The following is a 15089-nucleotide window of genomic DNA, read 5'->3' as shown; positions in this document are numbered from 1 at the left end:
AAATATTAACACATATTTACAAGTTTCAATAGAATTAAAGATCGGTCAGTATACCAATGAACAAAATTGAAAAATGCAGTATAATTTTGGAAACTGTTAACTGTTACACTGTGTAAATAAAACTGACACCATGACAGAATTGGAAAATGCGGACAATAGGATTGTTTATGTATTTAATTTTAAATTGGTTCAAAATGGTTCAAATGGCTCTGAGCACTATGGGACTTAACTTCTGAGGTCATCAGTCCCCTAGAACTTAGAACTACTTAAACCTAACTAACCTAAGGACAGCATACACATCCATGCCCGAGGCAGGATTCGAACCTGCGTCCGTAGCGGTAGCGTGGTAATTTTAAATTGCCTAGAACATGTAGCAGTATATAGGCAATGAACAACACAAAGTAGAAACCACCAAAAGAAAGTCATGGTCTAATGAAGAAAATGTTGGTACCATATACAAAGAATAATGGAGGAAGTTCAGAGTTTAATGGTCTATTGCTGAGATGGACATTAGAGATGGAATGCATGCTGGGATTGAGGAAAGAAATCAGTTATGTCCTTGCCTTAAACAATTTAGGGAAACCATAGAAAAACTACACCTCAATGTCTGGATGGGAATTTGAACTGCACTCCTTCTAAACGCAAGTGTCACTCGGTGCGACTGATATAGCCACAGTTCTGCTGCACAGCAGCTTCCTTTGAAAAGTACTGAAATCCATGACACTTCATGTGTAAGTAAATGTAAATACTTTCAAGGTGTAGGAAGAATGTAATAATTCCAATCTGAAAGAAGGCAGGTGCTGACTGATGCGATGATTATATAACCAACAGTTCAGTAATCCAATGTAGCAAAATACTGGCACAAAATATTTATAGATGAATAGACAGACTGGTAGAAGCCAACCTTGGGGATGATTAGTTTTGGTTCCAAGGTAATGCAGCAATATGTGAAGCAATACTGATCCTATGACTTATTTTAGAAGATAGACTCAATAATATGGCAAACCGACATTTATGATATTTGTAAATTTATAGAGAACTTCTGACACTGTTGACTGGAAGACATTCTTTGAAATTCTTGAGGAATTAGGAATAAAATGTAGTGAGAGAAAGATAATTACAATTTGTACAGATGGCAGACTGCAGTTATAAGCCTTGAAAGACATGAAAGAGAAGCTGTAGGTAAGAAGAGAGTGAGACTTTTTTGTAGCTTACACCCCATGATATTCAATAAGTAACTGCGCAAGCAATAAAGTAAACCTAAGAGAAATTTGGAAAGGGAATTAAAGTTCAGGAAGATGAAATGAAAACTTTGAAGTTTGCTATTTCAATTCTATTAAAGACAGCAAAGGACTTGGAATATCCGTAAGCAGAATGGAAAGTGTCTTTAAAATTGGTTATAAGCCATTCTGCCCACAATCCAAAGAAAAATAGTCACCTTGTCCAAGAAATTGCCATATGTACCAACTGTCCTCCTGTCAAATCACTGTACTGCAAAGTACATACCTAACAATGATTAGGGTAATGTCCACATTTTACATGGCCACTTCATTTGATGGAACTCACTCATATTCCTTTCAACTGGATCTGTCCTGTCTTTGTTTTTTGAAGAAGCAACTGTGGTTTTGTATCTGCCCCAGCTATCCAAGCTGTCATGTCTCAAAATAATACAAACTCTGCTCTCTGTCTTGGAGAACAGAATTCACTTGTCACCCCCCTCCCCCCTTGTCACTCGCGCCAAATTGAGAAATTGGTTGGAAATTGTTGCACAAACAGTGGGAAAAAATTCCATTGCCAACCATTGTGGACTCTACTGAATCCTGTGTGTAGGCACCCTCAGTATTGCAATGGATCTATACCATACTATAGTCTGTTTAAAATTACTTGATAGCTGACATCTATCACTTGGTACTACAGTGTTGCCACATTGGCTATCAATTGGTTAAAGACAACACACAACCACAGCAGATCACTTCACAAGTGCTAAAATGCTTTTCATGTAACATGGTTTAATGTTGAAAGCTGCTCCCATCAGGCATGGTGGGAACATGAGATGTTCTGTCCACAGCTGATTTTAAATGGCCAATGACTTAACTGTGGTAGACAAAACATGTTTTGTAGCATTGAATTTATACTCATGTCATAACCTAACCACAACCTCTTGATGTGCAATGCATGAGGGTGGTTTGAAAAGTTCTCAGAATCACCACGAGAGGTCAGTGCTAGCGCAACGAGTTGTTCACTTCTTGGAGGAGAGCTGTTGCGTTGATGTGGCTCTGTTGTAGTTCCTGCGTAGTGATTTGCGAAGATGGAAAAAAAAAATCGAGATTTGAGCAGTGATAAGTACTTCATAAAGAAAGGTATGAAAGCACACGACATTCATGCCAATTTCCAGAATACACTGGGGGCTCTGCTTCTTCATGTTCAACTGTTGCCAGGTGGAAAAATGAATTTAAATTTGGTTGGGAGAGCTTAGATGATTATCTGTGCAGTGGTTGGCCAAGATGGGTCTCAACTCCAGAAATCATTGCAAAAGTGCACAAAATGGTCGTGGAGGATCGCCGACTGAAAGTGCATAAAATTGCTCACACTTACCAGGTGTCATCTGAAAAGGGTCACATTTTAACTGAAGAATTAGAAACGAAAAAATTATCTGCAAGATAGGTGCTGCGACTCTTGATGCTGGATCAAAAACGCATGAGAATGGACGTATCAGAACAATGTTTGGCCAATTTTAGGAGAAATGAACAAGATTTTTTGTGCCGGTTTGTGACCACAGGTGAAACTTGGGTGCATTACTATACCCCAGAGACAAAACAACAGTCAAAGCAGTGATAACCTGCTACTCTCTGCCACCAAAGAAAACAAAGACAACTCCTTCAGCAGGAAAGGTCATGGCATCAGTGTTCTGGGATGCAAAAGGGATTCTGTCTGTAGATTATCTCCTCGCTGGGCAAACAAATACTTGAGAATACTATACTAACCTTCTGGACAAGTTTCAACAAAAGATACGCAAAAAAAGGCCAGGTTTTGCAAGGAAGAAAGTCATCTTCCCTCAAAACAATGCGTGCCCACACACATGTGCCATCGCCATGGAAAAATTACACGAACTAAGGTATGAATTTTGGCCACACCCACCATATTCACCTGATATGGCTCTGTCAGACTTTGATCCCTTCCCAAAACTGAAACTTTTTCTTGGTGGACGAAGATTCACTTCAAACGTAGAACTGATATCCGGAGTTGACAACTATTTTGCAGGCCTGGAGGAAACTAACTTTGAGGTGGTATCAAGGCACTGGAACATCATTGAACCAAGTGCATTCATCTACAAGGAGACTACACTGAAAAATAAAAAAAGTTTCAGTGATGTTTCTATTCCGTTCCGAGAACTTTTCAAACCACCCTCGTATCCAAGAAAATGGCGGTCGGCAATCTGCAGCAGAACTATTAATCATGCTCACTTTGCCCACGGTGATTAAAACTGACCTTTATAAGCAAACTCAAGACAGAAAAAATTAAGTTTCAGTGCTAAAAGTAAACTGTAAAATCTTCTTTTTGATATAAGAGCTGACATGATGAGCAGTCCTGGTTGAAACTCGTTTGAAGGTTATATGTGACAAAGGCAGATTCCAGACAAAAAAAAAGAATGATAAGAAAAAAATAAAGAAGTCAATACGATGATGAAAATGATGGAACAGAAGGTTAAAAATAAAAAAAATTATATTTCGTTTCCACCATGTCGTATGAAGTTTGCCTCCTGTAAGCCGATCTCTTGTGATGGTAATAACTGAATACGGGTAGCCAAATCATGTCTTATGCAAAAGAATCCAGCAGTCTTTGGCTAGTGGATTGTATGAAATGTGAGTTATTTCATTGCCATACTTTTGTTTGTGTTGCTTAGGGTGTGTTTATTATGTGAGACGAAATACGAAACCATCTAAAATGCCATAGCTTACAAAAATGATAAAAAAATCTTGTAAACAGAAAAGGGAAATTTATATTATAGCTAGAAGGAGTGATGATTCAGAAACAGTCACTACTGCACTGTATTAAGAAAAGTTGTTAAAAAGTCCAGAAGTGTGTGCACTGTGTCTGAGATTAGCACCACTGATAATGCAATTAAAATAATTTGGAATATTGTTAAAAAGGAAACAGGGCAACTGAGAGCACAGAACGATTGTATTTCTATCAGACTCAATGAAAAGTTTGTTAACAAAAAGAAGTGGAAAATATTTTAATAATAATATTGTAAGTGCTGTTTAAGACTTTCCCAATGTAGTAACTGCTTCACTGGTTCACAGGCTTTGTGTCGGATAATGTTGTGGAAACTGCACAATATTTCAACAAGACAGCTGCTCATCATCTTCAGGTGCTTACTGACGTGTTGCTGCAATGGCTCATGTTCTTGTCCTCATCTACCACGTTTCTCACTGCACTCTGTCCCAGTCTTCACCTCTATTCTTCACTCATTCCTTCATTCCAACAATAATCTCTCAGTCTTCTTCTAGAACTCTTGTCATTTCACAAGCCTGTCTCTGTATCCTCCAAACTCACATTCTTTTAATGTACCCATACCATCTCAATTTTGTCTTTTCTATGGTCACTTGCATGGGTTTCACTTTCACTTTTTCTCTGCATGGGTTTCACTTTCACTTTTTCTCTCATCGTCTCATTCCTTACTCTATCCATTCTAAGAAGTCCTATTTTGATTTTTTGAAATTTCTTCTAACAAGTTTGTGTCTTACTCACCTGCCTTTTCTACTGTACCAATATTTCTGATGCCTACATGTGTACCAGAGAATAATATATTTGGTGTAACATTTACTTACTTTTTGGCAATACATCCTTGTTTCATACCAGGCTTCTTATACTCCACAGGAGTCCCATGTAACTGCCTTCCCCTTTCACTGATCCCCTTATCGTTCCTCCCACTGTCTTCTAGTACACTTCCCAGGTACATGAAACTTTCCACTTTTTTAGTACTTGCCCACTAATACGTCTATCCATTGCTACTCTCATTTTATTGCTCATCGTCACTATCACTTCACACTTCTCTGCGTTAAATTTTAATCCTTACTGTCTCACCTCTTTCTCCTGTGGATTTATCCATTCTTGTGCCTCTCCTGCTCCACTGTGCTACACTATTGAATCATATGCAAAGAGTACTGCTCTCATATTTTCATCTCCTATTCGCACTGTCATTCCTGCCTTTCTCTCTTTCATAATGGTGATGGAAAGTAGCAGGGATGTTGCAGCCACTTACATCAGCCCATTTTTCTGTCAATCAGCCTTCCATTACCCTTTTTCTGTCGGGTTTCCCAGATCTTGCTTCTTCTCATACTATCATAAATCTTCTCAATGTCCAGGAAAACCTTATTAAACTCTTACCACATTCATGATGTTTCTCTAGGAGATGCCTTTTATTAAGTATCAGATCCATTTTCCAGTCTTTGGGAGTCCTTTCTTTCCATACTATTCTCATGACCCTATAGAGCCAATGCACTCCAGCAATGCCAGCTGCCCTCACCATCTCCACGTTTGCTTCATCAAATCCAGGCACTTTTCCTCTTTTCATGGTCTCTAGCATTTCCTATATTTCAGTCCTGGTTAGGTCCACAATGGCATCCTTTACATTCCCAGGCTCCTCAATTTTCTCTCCCATATTTCCATTGGGATTTACTAACTTTTAAAAATGTTTCTTCCCCATCTCCTTGATTTCCTGTACATTCTTAACTTCTTTTCCTTCTTTACTGATCTTCCTGATATTTTTCATCACGATTCTCCTGTTTGCATAACCATTCCTTAGAGGACTTTTTTACTTCCCTCACTGTCATCTTCTATCATTTTTAAGCACTTCCCCATTAATTTTTCTCTTCTCACCTACCATCATGCTCTTAACCACTTTCTTCTTCTCAGTGTATTACTTCCTTCCTTCCTCTGTTCTCTCCTGAAAGCATACAAGGAATGCTCCTTTTTCTTTGCAGCTTCCTCCCTTATTGTATTATTCCACAAGTGTGCTTCTTTTCCACTTTCAAGTGGAGCTGTTGGATTATTTCAACAACCAAAGCAACAACATCATACAAATTTCCCTTTAGTTATGAATTATTTTATTATGTTTGGTGCAGTCTAATTGGATCTCAACTAAATAGCACATTCTTAATACTCAGGAAGGTTTAAAAGTTCGTTCACTGTGTTTATATTTTTGAATGGAAAAAAAAATCGTTTTTCTTACTATATGGCACTTTATCTAATCAATAAGTCTATTTTGTTAAACCTTCTTTGGTGTAATTCACATTACTTTATAGTCTACATTTCTGACTCTGCATTTTCTTAAATGATCAATTTGATGTTTGTCTTAACAAACTCTCTTACTTTTCTGTCCCTTCAGCATCAGTTACATCACATCATAGCATATTTTCTCAGTTTGCACTGAAGACTGTCAGTTTCATTTGAACAGTTGGGTTAGCTGATGTCACGACACTTCCTAATCATTATACTAGATGGCTATAGCATTACCATGCTAGTTTAGTAGCTTATCTATTTACTTCCTTTCTCCGTGTGCACCTTTCCTTGTCCTGCTCTTGCTTGTGGGTTTGCCTCTGTTCTATTCAGTCCTGCAGCACATGGGGTCACAACATGTGACTTAAGTTTCGACCAATTATTCTGTGTTATGTCTTTCTCGATTACCCAGTCGCCACTGCTCTGTGACATTTCTTATATTTTTCACCACTACTAACCTAACTGCAAGTAGTATTTAAGGTAAGAAAGTTCTTATTAGTATCCACTGGCTTATGCTCATAAGCATTTGTGAAAAATTTTTCCTTAACGTTACCTTTATCTTGTTTTCAGTAATATTACACCTGATGATGGGCACCTTTTAGCCCGAAATTGTTTGTGATATTTGAAAAATAAAAGTCTTTCACAACTGAAAAGTTTATCTCTATATTTACTCATATAGATGAACAAAATGTAATCTTGTTGGCATTTCACTAACAACCAACACCTCTTGGTTCTCAGGATCTGGATATATGAAACTGGCACAACAGAGGCTCACACTGTCATGTCAAATGTAGAGTCTGTGGAATAGCATGTTCCATTACTAACCACTATGCAAGTGAAAGATGTTTTGGGAAACTGCAAACGTTGTTTAGGTAGTTTTTAAGTGTGAAACATTACAGTGTGTGCACTCTGGCTTGCCATATATGTAGATGGATGCAAAACAAGTCTCAAGACATCGACAAGGTGTGATGGTGAGTGTGCGTTCCCAACCTGCAAGGAAGGCCCGCTTTTGCTTTGACATTCTGGCTTGGTGGTGCCTCGGAAGTTACAGAGGAAAAGGCCTGGGCGATAATGTCAATGACACAATAGCTGGAGATGATAAAGAACTGTCATTCTGAAATGTCAAATCAGTACAGCAATACATGTTATGATCTATTTGTGAGCTACTAGTTGTTTGAGATCTGAATCACTTGCAATTGTAAATGAAATTGCATAGAGGAAACATTGTAATTATAACACAGAAGAGTTATTGCAAAACTGATTACATCATTTTAGTAGCTTGAATAGATCAGAGCTTTCAGCACTTGCCCACTGCAGAAGGTGAAGAAATCTCAACTCATGATCTAATGGAACTGCATAGCAGATCCAATTTACCAAATAATTTCAAGAATGGTGATTGAAAAGTATTGGTAACATACAAATTGTCACACATATCAACTAGGTGACAGATTGTGCATGGAGTGGAACACATCATAATCCGCTACAATTCAACATATCATATATCATCGTTTGAAGACTAGGGTAGCTGTCTGTTTTAACTTGTGCTTGTGAGCAACTTTCAACATGTAAAAAAAAAATATGTGTAACAAAAGCAAGATGTCAGATTATCATTCTCAGTACACGAACATTAAGCTTCATAAACAGGAATAAAAACTTTGTGCTGAGCAGTAACATGCACAGACTCATAATATTGAGGGGGGGGGGGGGGGGGGGGACAAATTGAGAAACAGAAGTCAGGGGTGTCTTTTACTTTCAGATGAGAATGATGAGCTCATTAGAGTTGGAGCACAAGCTCAGAAGGGGAAAAGATATAGAAGGTAATTGGACTTCTTATTTTCAAAGGAACCATGCCAGCATTTGCCTTATGTGATTTCGGGAAACCACAGTAAACCCAAGTCTGTATGGCTGGGTTAGGATCTGAACTGTGTCCTCCTGAATGCGAGTCTAGTGTCTGGACAAGTTTACCTTAGTAAAGATTTTTAAAAATTCAGCATACTACTGAAGAGTGCAGACACAACTCAGAAGGAAATTGAACAGGTCTACAATTGCTCCACAGCAAAAAATGGAAGACTTGATCTTTGAAATGTTCATGTTGTGCAAATGTAAATTGACACAAATGACCTACAATCACCACAGATTGATAGCTACACACTAACTGAAACACACTTTGTAAAATTCCATGGGATCCAGCTGAATAATTCATTAAAATGTAGTCAACACGAACATAAAGTAATCAAGAAGCTCAGTTCAAGATGTTATGCTCTTCAAAGCCTCTCTCATTCACTTGAACTAAAGACAAAACTGATAGACTGTTTTATAAATTTTCATTCTGTGGTTTTATGGAATTTGGAATTATCTTCTGGAGCTGTCGACAAAATGTGAAGAAAGCATTTATTCAGCAGAAGTGAGCAGTGAGAGTATTTCATAATGGAAATAACTGCACATCTTTCAAAGGCCTCTAGAGATCTTGGGAAGAAGATTTGGGTTTAATGTACAGCACCATCATGATGAGCTCATTAGAGTGGGAGCAGAAGCTCAGAAGATGGAAAGATATAAAAGGTAATTGGACTTCTTATTTTCAAAGGAACCATGCCAGCATTTGCCTTATGTGATTTCAGGAAACCACAGTAAACCCAAGTCTGGATGGCTGGGTTAGGATCTGAACTGTGTCCTCCTGAATGTGAGTCTAGTGTCTGGACAAGTTTACCTTAGTAAAGATTTTTAAAAAAATTCTTGTACACAGTTCCCAGCATGTTTACTTGTAAATGGTTTTTGTTGTGATAATGAAAGTCAGCTTCAGATGAACTGTGATTTGCACACTCACAAGACAATTATTAGACTTTGCCTTCTTGTCTATGGTTGACTGGAGGTAGGTAGGTACTATGATGCAAAAGTATTCATCAAACCCCCAAAACACATAAAGCAATAAATTGGGAATCTTTAACCAATTAGAAAATAAATTAAAATCATATATCGTTAGCCACTGTTTCTTCGTTATCTGGCTTACTTAGATTCAAGGATTGAAAATTCCTGTTAGCTACACAATAAATAGTTGTGTTCACTGTACAGCTGCATGACATGCAGTAGTATAACACAAACTAATCTTCATGGTTACGAGTGTTGATAGTTATTTTCTTTGAAAAATTTCAATATATTAATGCAAATATTATTAATATGGTATAAACAGTAGATATGCATAAAACTGAGGAAGCAGCAGCTTCTTTTTTCTTTTCTTTTCTTTTCTTTTCTTTTTTCTCCTCCTCCACCCCCCCCCCCTCCCACCCCCTTAAGTAGTAGTAGCTTTCATTCTAATTTACTAAGTTAAAAACAATATTAACTATTAATGAGACTTACATGTCTTGCAGTTCAACTGTTTGCACACCAGTATCCTTTAATTTACATTTGTTGCCCTCAGCAACTGATTTCCCATTGTTCTGCTTTATAATGGGGACTTCTTGGATATTTTCAGTGTCACATGTTAATGCAGAAAGCCTGTTTTTCACTCTGTGGGGAAAGATGCACAGAAAATAATAACTATTAAAGGTATAGTGATTTATCCACTATTATGCACACTATCTATTCATATTATAAAAAGTACTTGTGTAATACAGGAGGAACTGTGGCTAAACATAAAGGAGCATTAACCTGAGCTTTAGATGGAACATTCTACCTTTATGACCAAGACAGTTGGACTGTCTACTGTTATAACAGCTATTTCATTCAGTGAACAGAAATATGCTTTATTTAGTTCCATTAATTGATTAGGCATATAAAATTCTATTGTAATACATAATTCCAGTTCTTGGCACTCTCAGTTGCATATGTTCACATAATCATAACAGCCTTTTATGCAACTAACAGTGAATAATTGAAGTTTAGTCATTACCAAATGGAACCAGTTTTATTCTTTATTCAATTATTATTATGATGTTACATGTCGTGTTAGTAAAAGGCTTGTCAAACAGCAACAAAAAAAGAAAAGCTGGGTGACTGGAGAAGTAATCCATGCCAGAAATAATCTGAGAGTGTATTATGACCTCTCCAAACAAAAAAATAATGAGGCCTACAACACACTGTATAAAATAAAAAAGAAAGAGTACTGTAGTTTTATCAGAGAAACTAAAGCATCATTCATCAGGATGTCTATAGATAAGGGAAAGAACTACTCAAAAGGTTTATGGTCGTTCATTAATGGAGAGAGAGGAAAAGTAACAAATCGGGCAGAGGACATCTGCCCACTGATGAGTGGGAAAAGCAACGCAAACCCTCTAGAAGTAGCCAATACTTTTAACAGATATTATATTACTGTAGCAGACGAATTAATAAGTCAAAATAAAACAAATGCAGTAAGTAAATTGTTAAACCCCCCACATACAAATCATACTATGGTTTTCATACCTACAACAGATGCAGAAGTGTCAAACCTAATAAAACAACTTAAAATTAAACATTCTTGTGGCTTGGATGGTGTCACATCACATCTCATAAAGGAATGCAGAGAATGTATATTAAAACCATTGACACACATGCTGAATGCTGCGATAGAAGAAGGTATATTTCCAGATTCACTGAAAGTAAGTAAAGTGAAGCCAATATTTAAGAAAGGGAACAGGGATGAATTAGGAAATTACAGGCCAATATCATTGATCTCAACATTTGCTAAAATCTATGAAATGATAATAAAGAATAGAATTGTAAGTTTTATAACAAAGTACAGTATACTGCATTCATCACAACATGGTTTCAGAGAAGGGAAGTCAACAAAAACAGCATCAACAGATATAATTGAGCACATTCTTAATTTACTTGACAGGCAACAAAAGACTTGTGGGATTTTTATGGACCTATCTAAGGCATTTGATTGTGTGAACCACTCAAAATTAATGATGAAATTATATCAGTATGGAATTAGAGGAAAATGCTATGACATACTTAAATCATACATTACAAATAGGAAACAATGCACAGAAATCAGACATACTAGTGGGGGAAACATAACAAACTACATATCAGAATTACAAACAGTTAAACACGGTGTGCCGCAAGGGTCTGTGCTTGGGCCAATACTATTCATACTCTACGTAAATGACTTCCCTAACTATATAAATCAGAAACTTATAATGTATGCTGATGACACAACAATCATTTGCACAGCTGACACAAAGGAGGAGCTTGAGAAGGAAGCACTCCTGACTATTGAAAATGCAAATAAATATTTAACACAAAACAACCTGTTTATGAATCAGTCTAAAACAATGAATGTAGTATTTCAGACCAAGCATAGTGAAAATTATAATATAAATGTTAATATAAATGGAAACACTATTAAAGAAGTAACCAGCACAAATTTTCTAGGAACTATAATAGACAAACATTTGGCATGGGGGGAGCACATAGATGCACTGTGTAAAAAGATAAACAAACAGATCTTCATCATGCATAAAACAGCTAAGACTGTGGATGATAAAGTCCTCAGATCAATGTATTATGGACTTGTCTTCCCACATTTGTCTTATTCGGTTCATATATGGGGAAATGCACAAGCTGGCTACCTAAAAAGAATATTCACAATTCAGAAAAGGGCAGTGAGATGCATTGCAAAAATACCACCAAGACAGACCTGTAGGCAAGCTTTTGTACACTATAATATTATGACAGTATATTCACTGTATATATACCAAAGCATAATGGTGGTAAGGTCAAGTGATAAACACCTCCTAAATAAAGATGTACACAAACACGGTACAAGAGGAAATGAAAATTACTACATGATAAACAGAAATCTAAAACTGTCTATGACTGCCCCAGAAGAAGCAGGCAAAAGGGTTTTTAATAAACTCCCCAAAATCATTAAAAAAGAAACAGATCTAAAATGTTTTAAAAATCATTTGAAACTATATCTCACAGAGAAATGTATATACAGTTTGAGTGAATACTAAGATGTGTTTAAATATATCATTACTGAAATGTACCTGTAAAAATTATCATTTCTGTATGTTTTTTTGATTTGTGTGTACATATAATGTGAAACATGTAAAACCTTTGTATGATTATGGACTATTTCTGTTTAATCATTTGTTTCATTTATATATATATTGAAATCAAGTTTGATGTTAATAGGCTATTGTATGACACACCCAATACTCTCAGCTGGATTTTCAGCTGGAGTCCATGGGCAAAGAATAAATAAATAAATAAATAAATAAATAAACATTGTTTTCTACTTCCTTTGCTGCAGATATGTCGTATATCTTATGTTCTTTACTTATTTGTATTCCTACAGACATTTACTTTTCACAGCTTTTCGTTTATTATCTTCAAATCATGTTCCCTGTGTAAATGATCTTGTTTTAAGTAATTTTTTTATCATCTACCTAAGTTGAACCAAAATTTCTCTTTTTTCCTTTACCGCTGGACAATCTGTTCGATTTATGCTTTCGTTGCCCCTTATAGAAATTGTCTTATCACTTCGTTGGTTCTACCCCACCACAGTAGCAGACAGTGGCAATATTTCCAAGTAAAAAAAGCCATTCACAAGAATTAAATTAATTTTTGTAAAACTGAGCACTGGAATGAAGTTCAAAATCCTTCTAATAACAGCCGTCATTGGTCCTGAATGAACAGTTGAGCTCTACTCACGCTATTAGAAACTGATATCATGATGAAGGCCTGCAGTGATGAGCAGTCCTTGTCCAAGTATACCAACGGTCTTACTGTGGCCTTCAAAGACTGAAATTACCCACCCAACCTTGGACAGTAATAGATGTCCCCTGCCTTGTCTCTCCAGTCTACCACCTCCCACATACCCACCATCTGGCCACAAAAGTGCACTCCCCTTATGATTCAGTACCACCCAGGACTCGAGCAACTGAATCACTTTCTACACCAGAGTTTCTACTACCTTTGATTGTGTCCTGCAATGGGAAATATCGTACCCACTATCCTTCCCACCCCTCCCACAGTGGTATTCCACCACCCACGAAAACTATGCAGTATTCTTGTCCATCCCTACTCCAACATCTTGCCTCAAGCCTGATATCCCTGAAATAGACCCAGATGCATCCTCCTAGGAACAGCTACTCCAGAAGTGGTCACAGGCATCTCCCATCCCATCATTGGTGGGGCTACCTGTGAAAGCAGCCATGTGACATACAAACTAAGCTGGAAACACTGTGCTGCTTTCTACATGAGCTTGACAACCATCCAGCTGTCTGTCTGCATGAATGGTCAGTGACAAACTGTAGCCAAGAGATGGACGGACCATTCATTAGCTGAACATACTGCCCAACACAGTGTACTTCACTTCAATGACTGCTTTACAGCCTGCGCCATCTGGATCCTTCCTAACACAACCAGTTTTTTTGTCTGCACAGATGGGACTCTCTCTGCAATATATCCCATGTTCCAGTAACACCTTCAACCTCAACCTTCACTAGTCCCTGTACTCCACTTAGCTATCCCCTTCCCTGACTGCATTTCAGCACAATGCTGCCTTCTATTTCACCAATGCACTCAGTCCTTTTCCCCTTCTTAACTTCTCTTCTTTTCTGTCCCCTCCCCCCCTACCTCCAAACTGCACCTAGCAGCCCTACCCTATCCCCACTACATTCCTGCCAACTCCCTCAAGCAGCACTACACATCCCCACACCCAATCTCGCTATCCCCCTCTCCCTGCGCCAAACCTTCTCCTTACCCCCACCACCAAATTGCTGCTCCCATCAAGCACAGTTATGACTAAGTCCAGAGACAGGGCCGTATGTGTGAGTTGTGTTTGTGTCAATGTGTATCTGTTTTCTGCTTCAGAAGGAAGCCATTTCACAAAAAGCTAGAATGTATAGCTGTCTTTTCCTTGTTCGTTACCCATCGAGTGGTTATTTTTGGGATATTGTCTGGACGTTCACAGTCATAAATTCTTAAAAATTGGTAAAATGGCTGATAAATATTTAATTTCTTATATTTCAATGTAATTACATTATGTTCTAATATGTTATCTTCTAATATATTCACACATTTGTGTTCCTTTTTGTTTTTTTGTTTCTTGTGGAGTTATCAGATTTGTTACCACACAATACTGTCTTTTGGACTTGTCGCATATCACTGCAGGGCTGTTCATCACATTGTATTCCTCCAAATGCCAGTAGTCACAACAAGATGACAGCAAGCACTGTCAGGAACCTCAACGCACTTTATTGTAATTCAAAAAATGAAACATTAAGCACTGCAATCAAACTATGTAACACATGTAAAGCAATTGTTAGTTGCTGTCTGGCTGGTGAATGATCTGTTTTCCTAACTGTCATAAAGTATGATTCATGGTGCTATTATGTTAATACTGACAAATAAAGAACAAACATCCAAAGTTCAATAAACAAACAATATGAGAAGTTACCAAAAGGAAATATTGTGAAATTGAGTGTTTGCTTTAAAGTGAATTGTATTTGTTTGCAATCCAAAACTGGGACTAATTTGCAGTTGCTCAAAAAGACAGAGGGGATGAGAACTAAGAATTATACAAGGAATTAAAATAAATCACTGCAACTAGAAATTACCATTTAAGTCATTGTTATAAATGTGAGCAGCAAATGTTTGACTGTAAAATTACAGAATAAGCTCATGAAAGAATTAGTCTTTCCATTGTGTCTTCCACCTTCTATATTGTACGGTTAATCTCAATCAGCAAATGAAAAAATAAATTAAAATGAAAGTTCCTGGTAGATTAAAACTGTGTGCATGAACCGTGACTCAAACTCTGGACTTTTGCCTTTCGCTGGCGAGTGCTCTACCGACAGAGTTAGCCAAGGACGAAT

General features: G+C 37.3%; 1 protein-coding gene across 3 annotated transcripts in view; it reads right to left on the bottom strand.

Annotated features, from left to right (window-relative positions):
• The window catches only part of LOC126482292 (uncharacterized), a 137762-nt gene that overhangs the window by 66975 nt on the left and 55698 nt on the right, over nt 1–15089 (bottom strand). For all 3 annotated transcript variants that reach the window (XM_050106292.1, XM_050106293.1, XM_050106294.1), the window contains exon 4: nt 9637–9786. In XM_050106292.1, the coding sequence (XP_049962249.1) occupies nt 9637–9786 (150 nt within the window). The remainder of the gene's footprint in view (nt 1–9636; nt 9787–15089) is intronic.

Source organism: Schistocerca serialis, chromosome 5 (genome assembly GCF_023864345.2).
Source record: "Schistocerca serialis cubense isolate TAMUIC-IGC-003099 chromosome 5, iqSchSeri2.2, whole genome shotgun sequence".
NCBI lineage: Eukaryota > Metazoa > Arthropoda > Insecta > Orthoptera > Acrididae > Schistocerca > Schistocerca serialis.
Note: the sequence above shows the minus strand (reverse complement) of the source record. Positions and strands in the feature narration are given on the sequence as shown.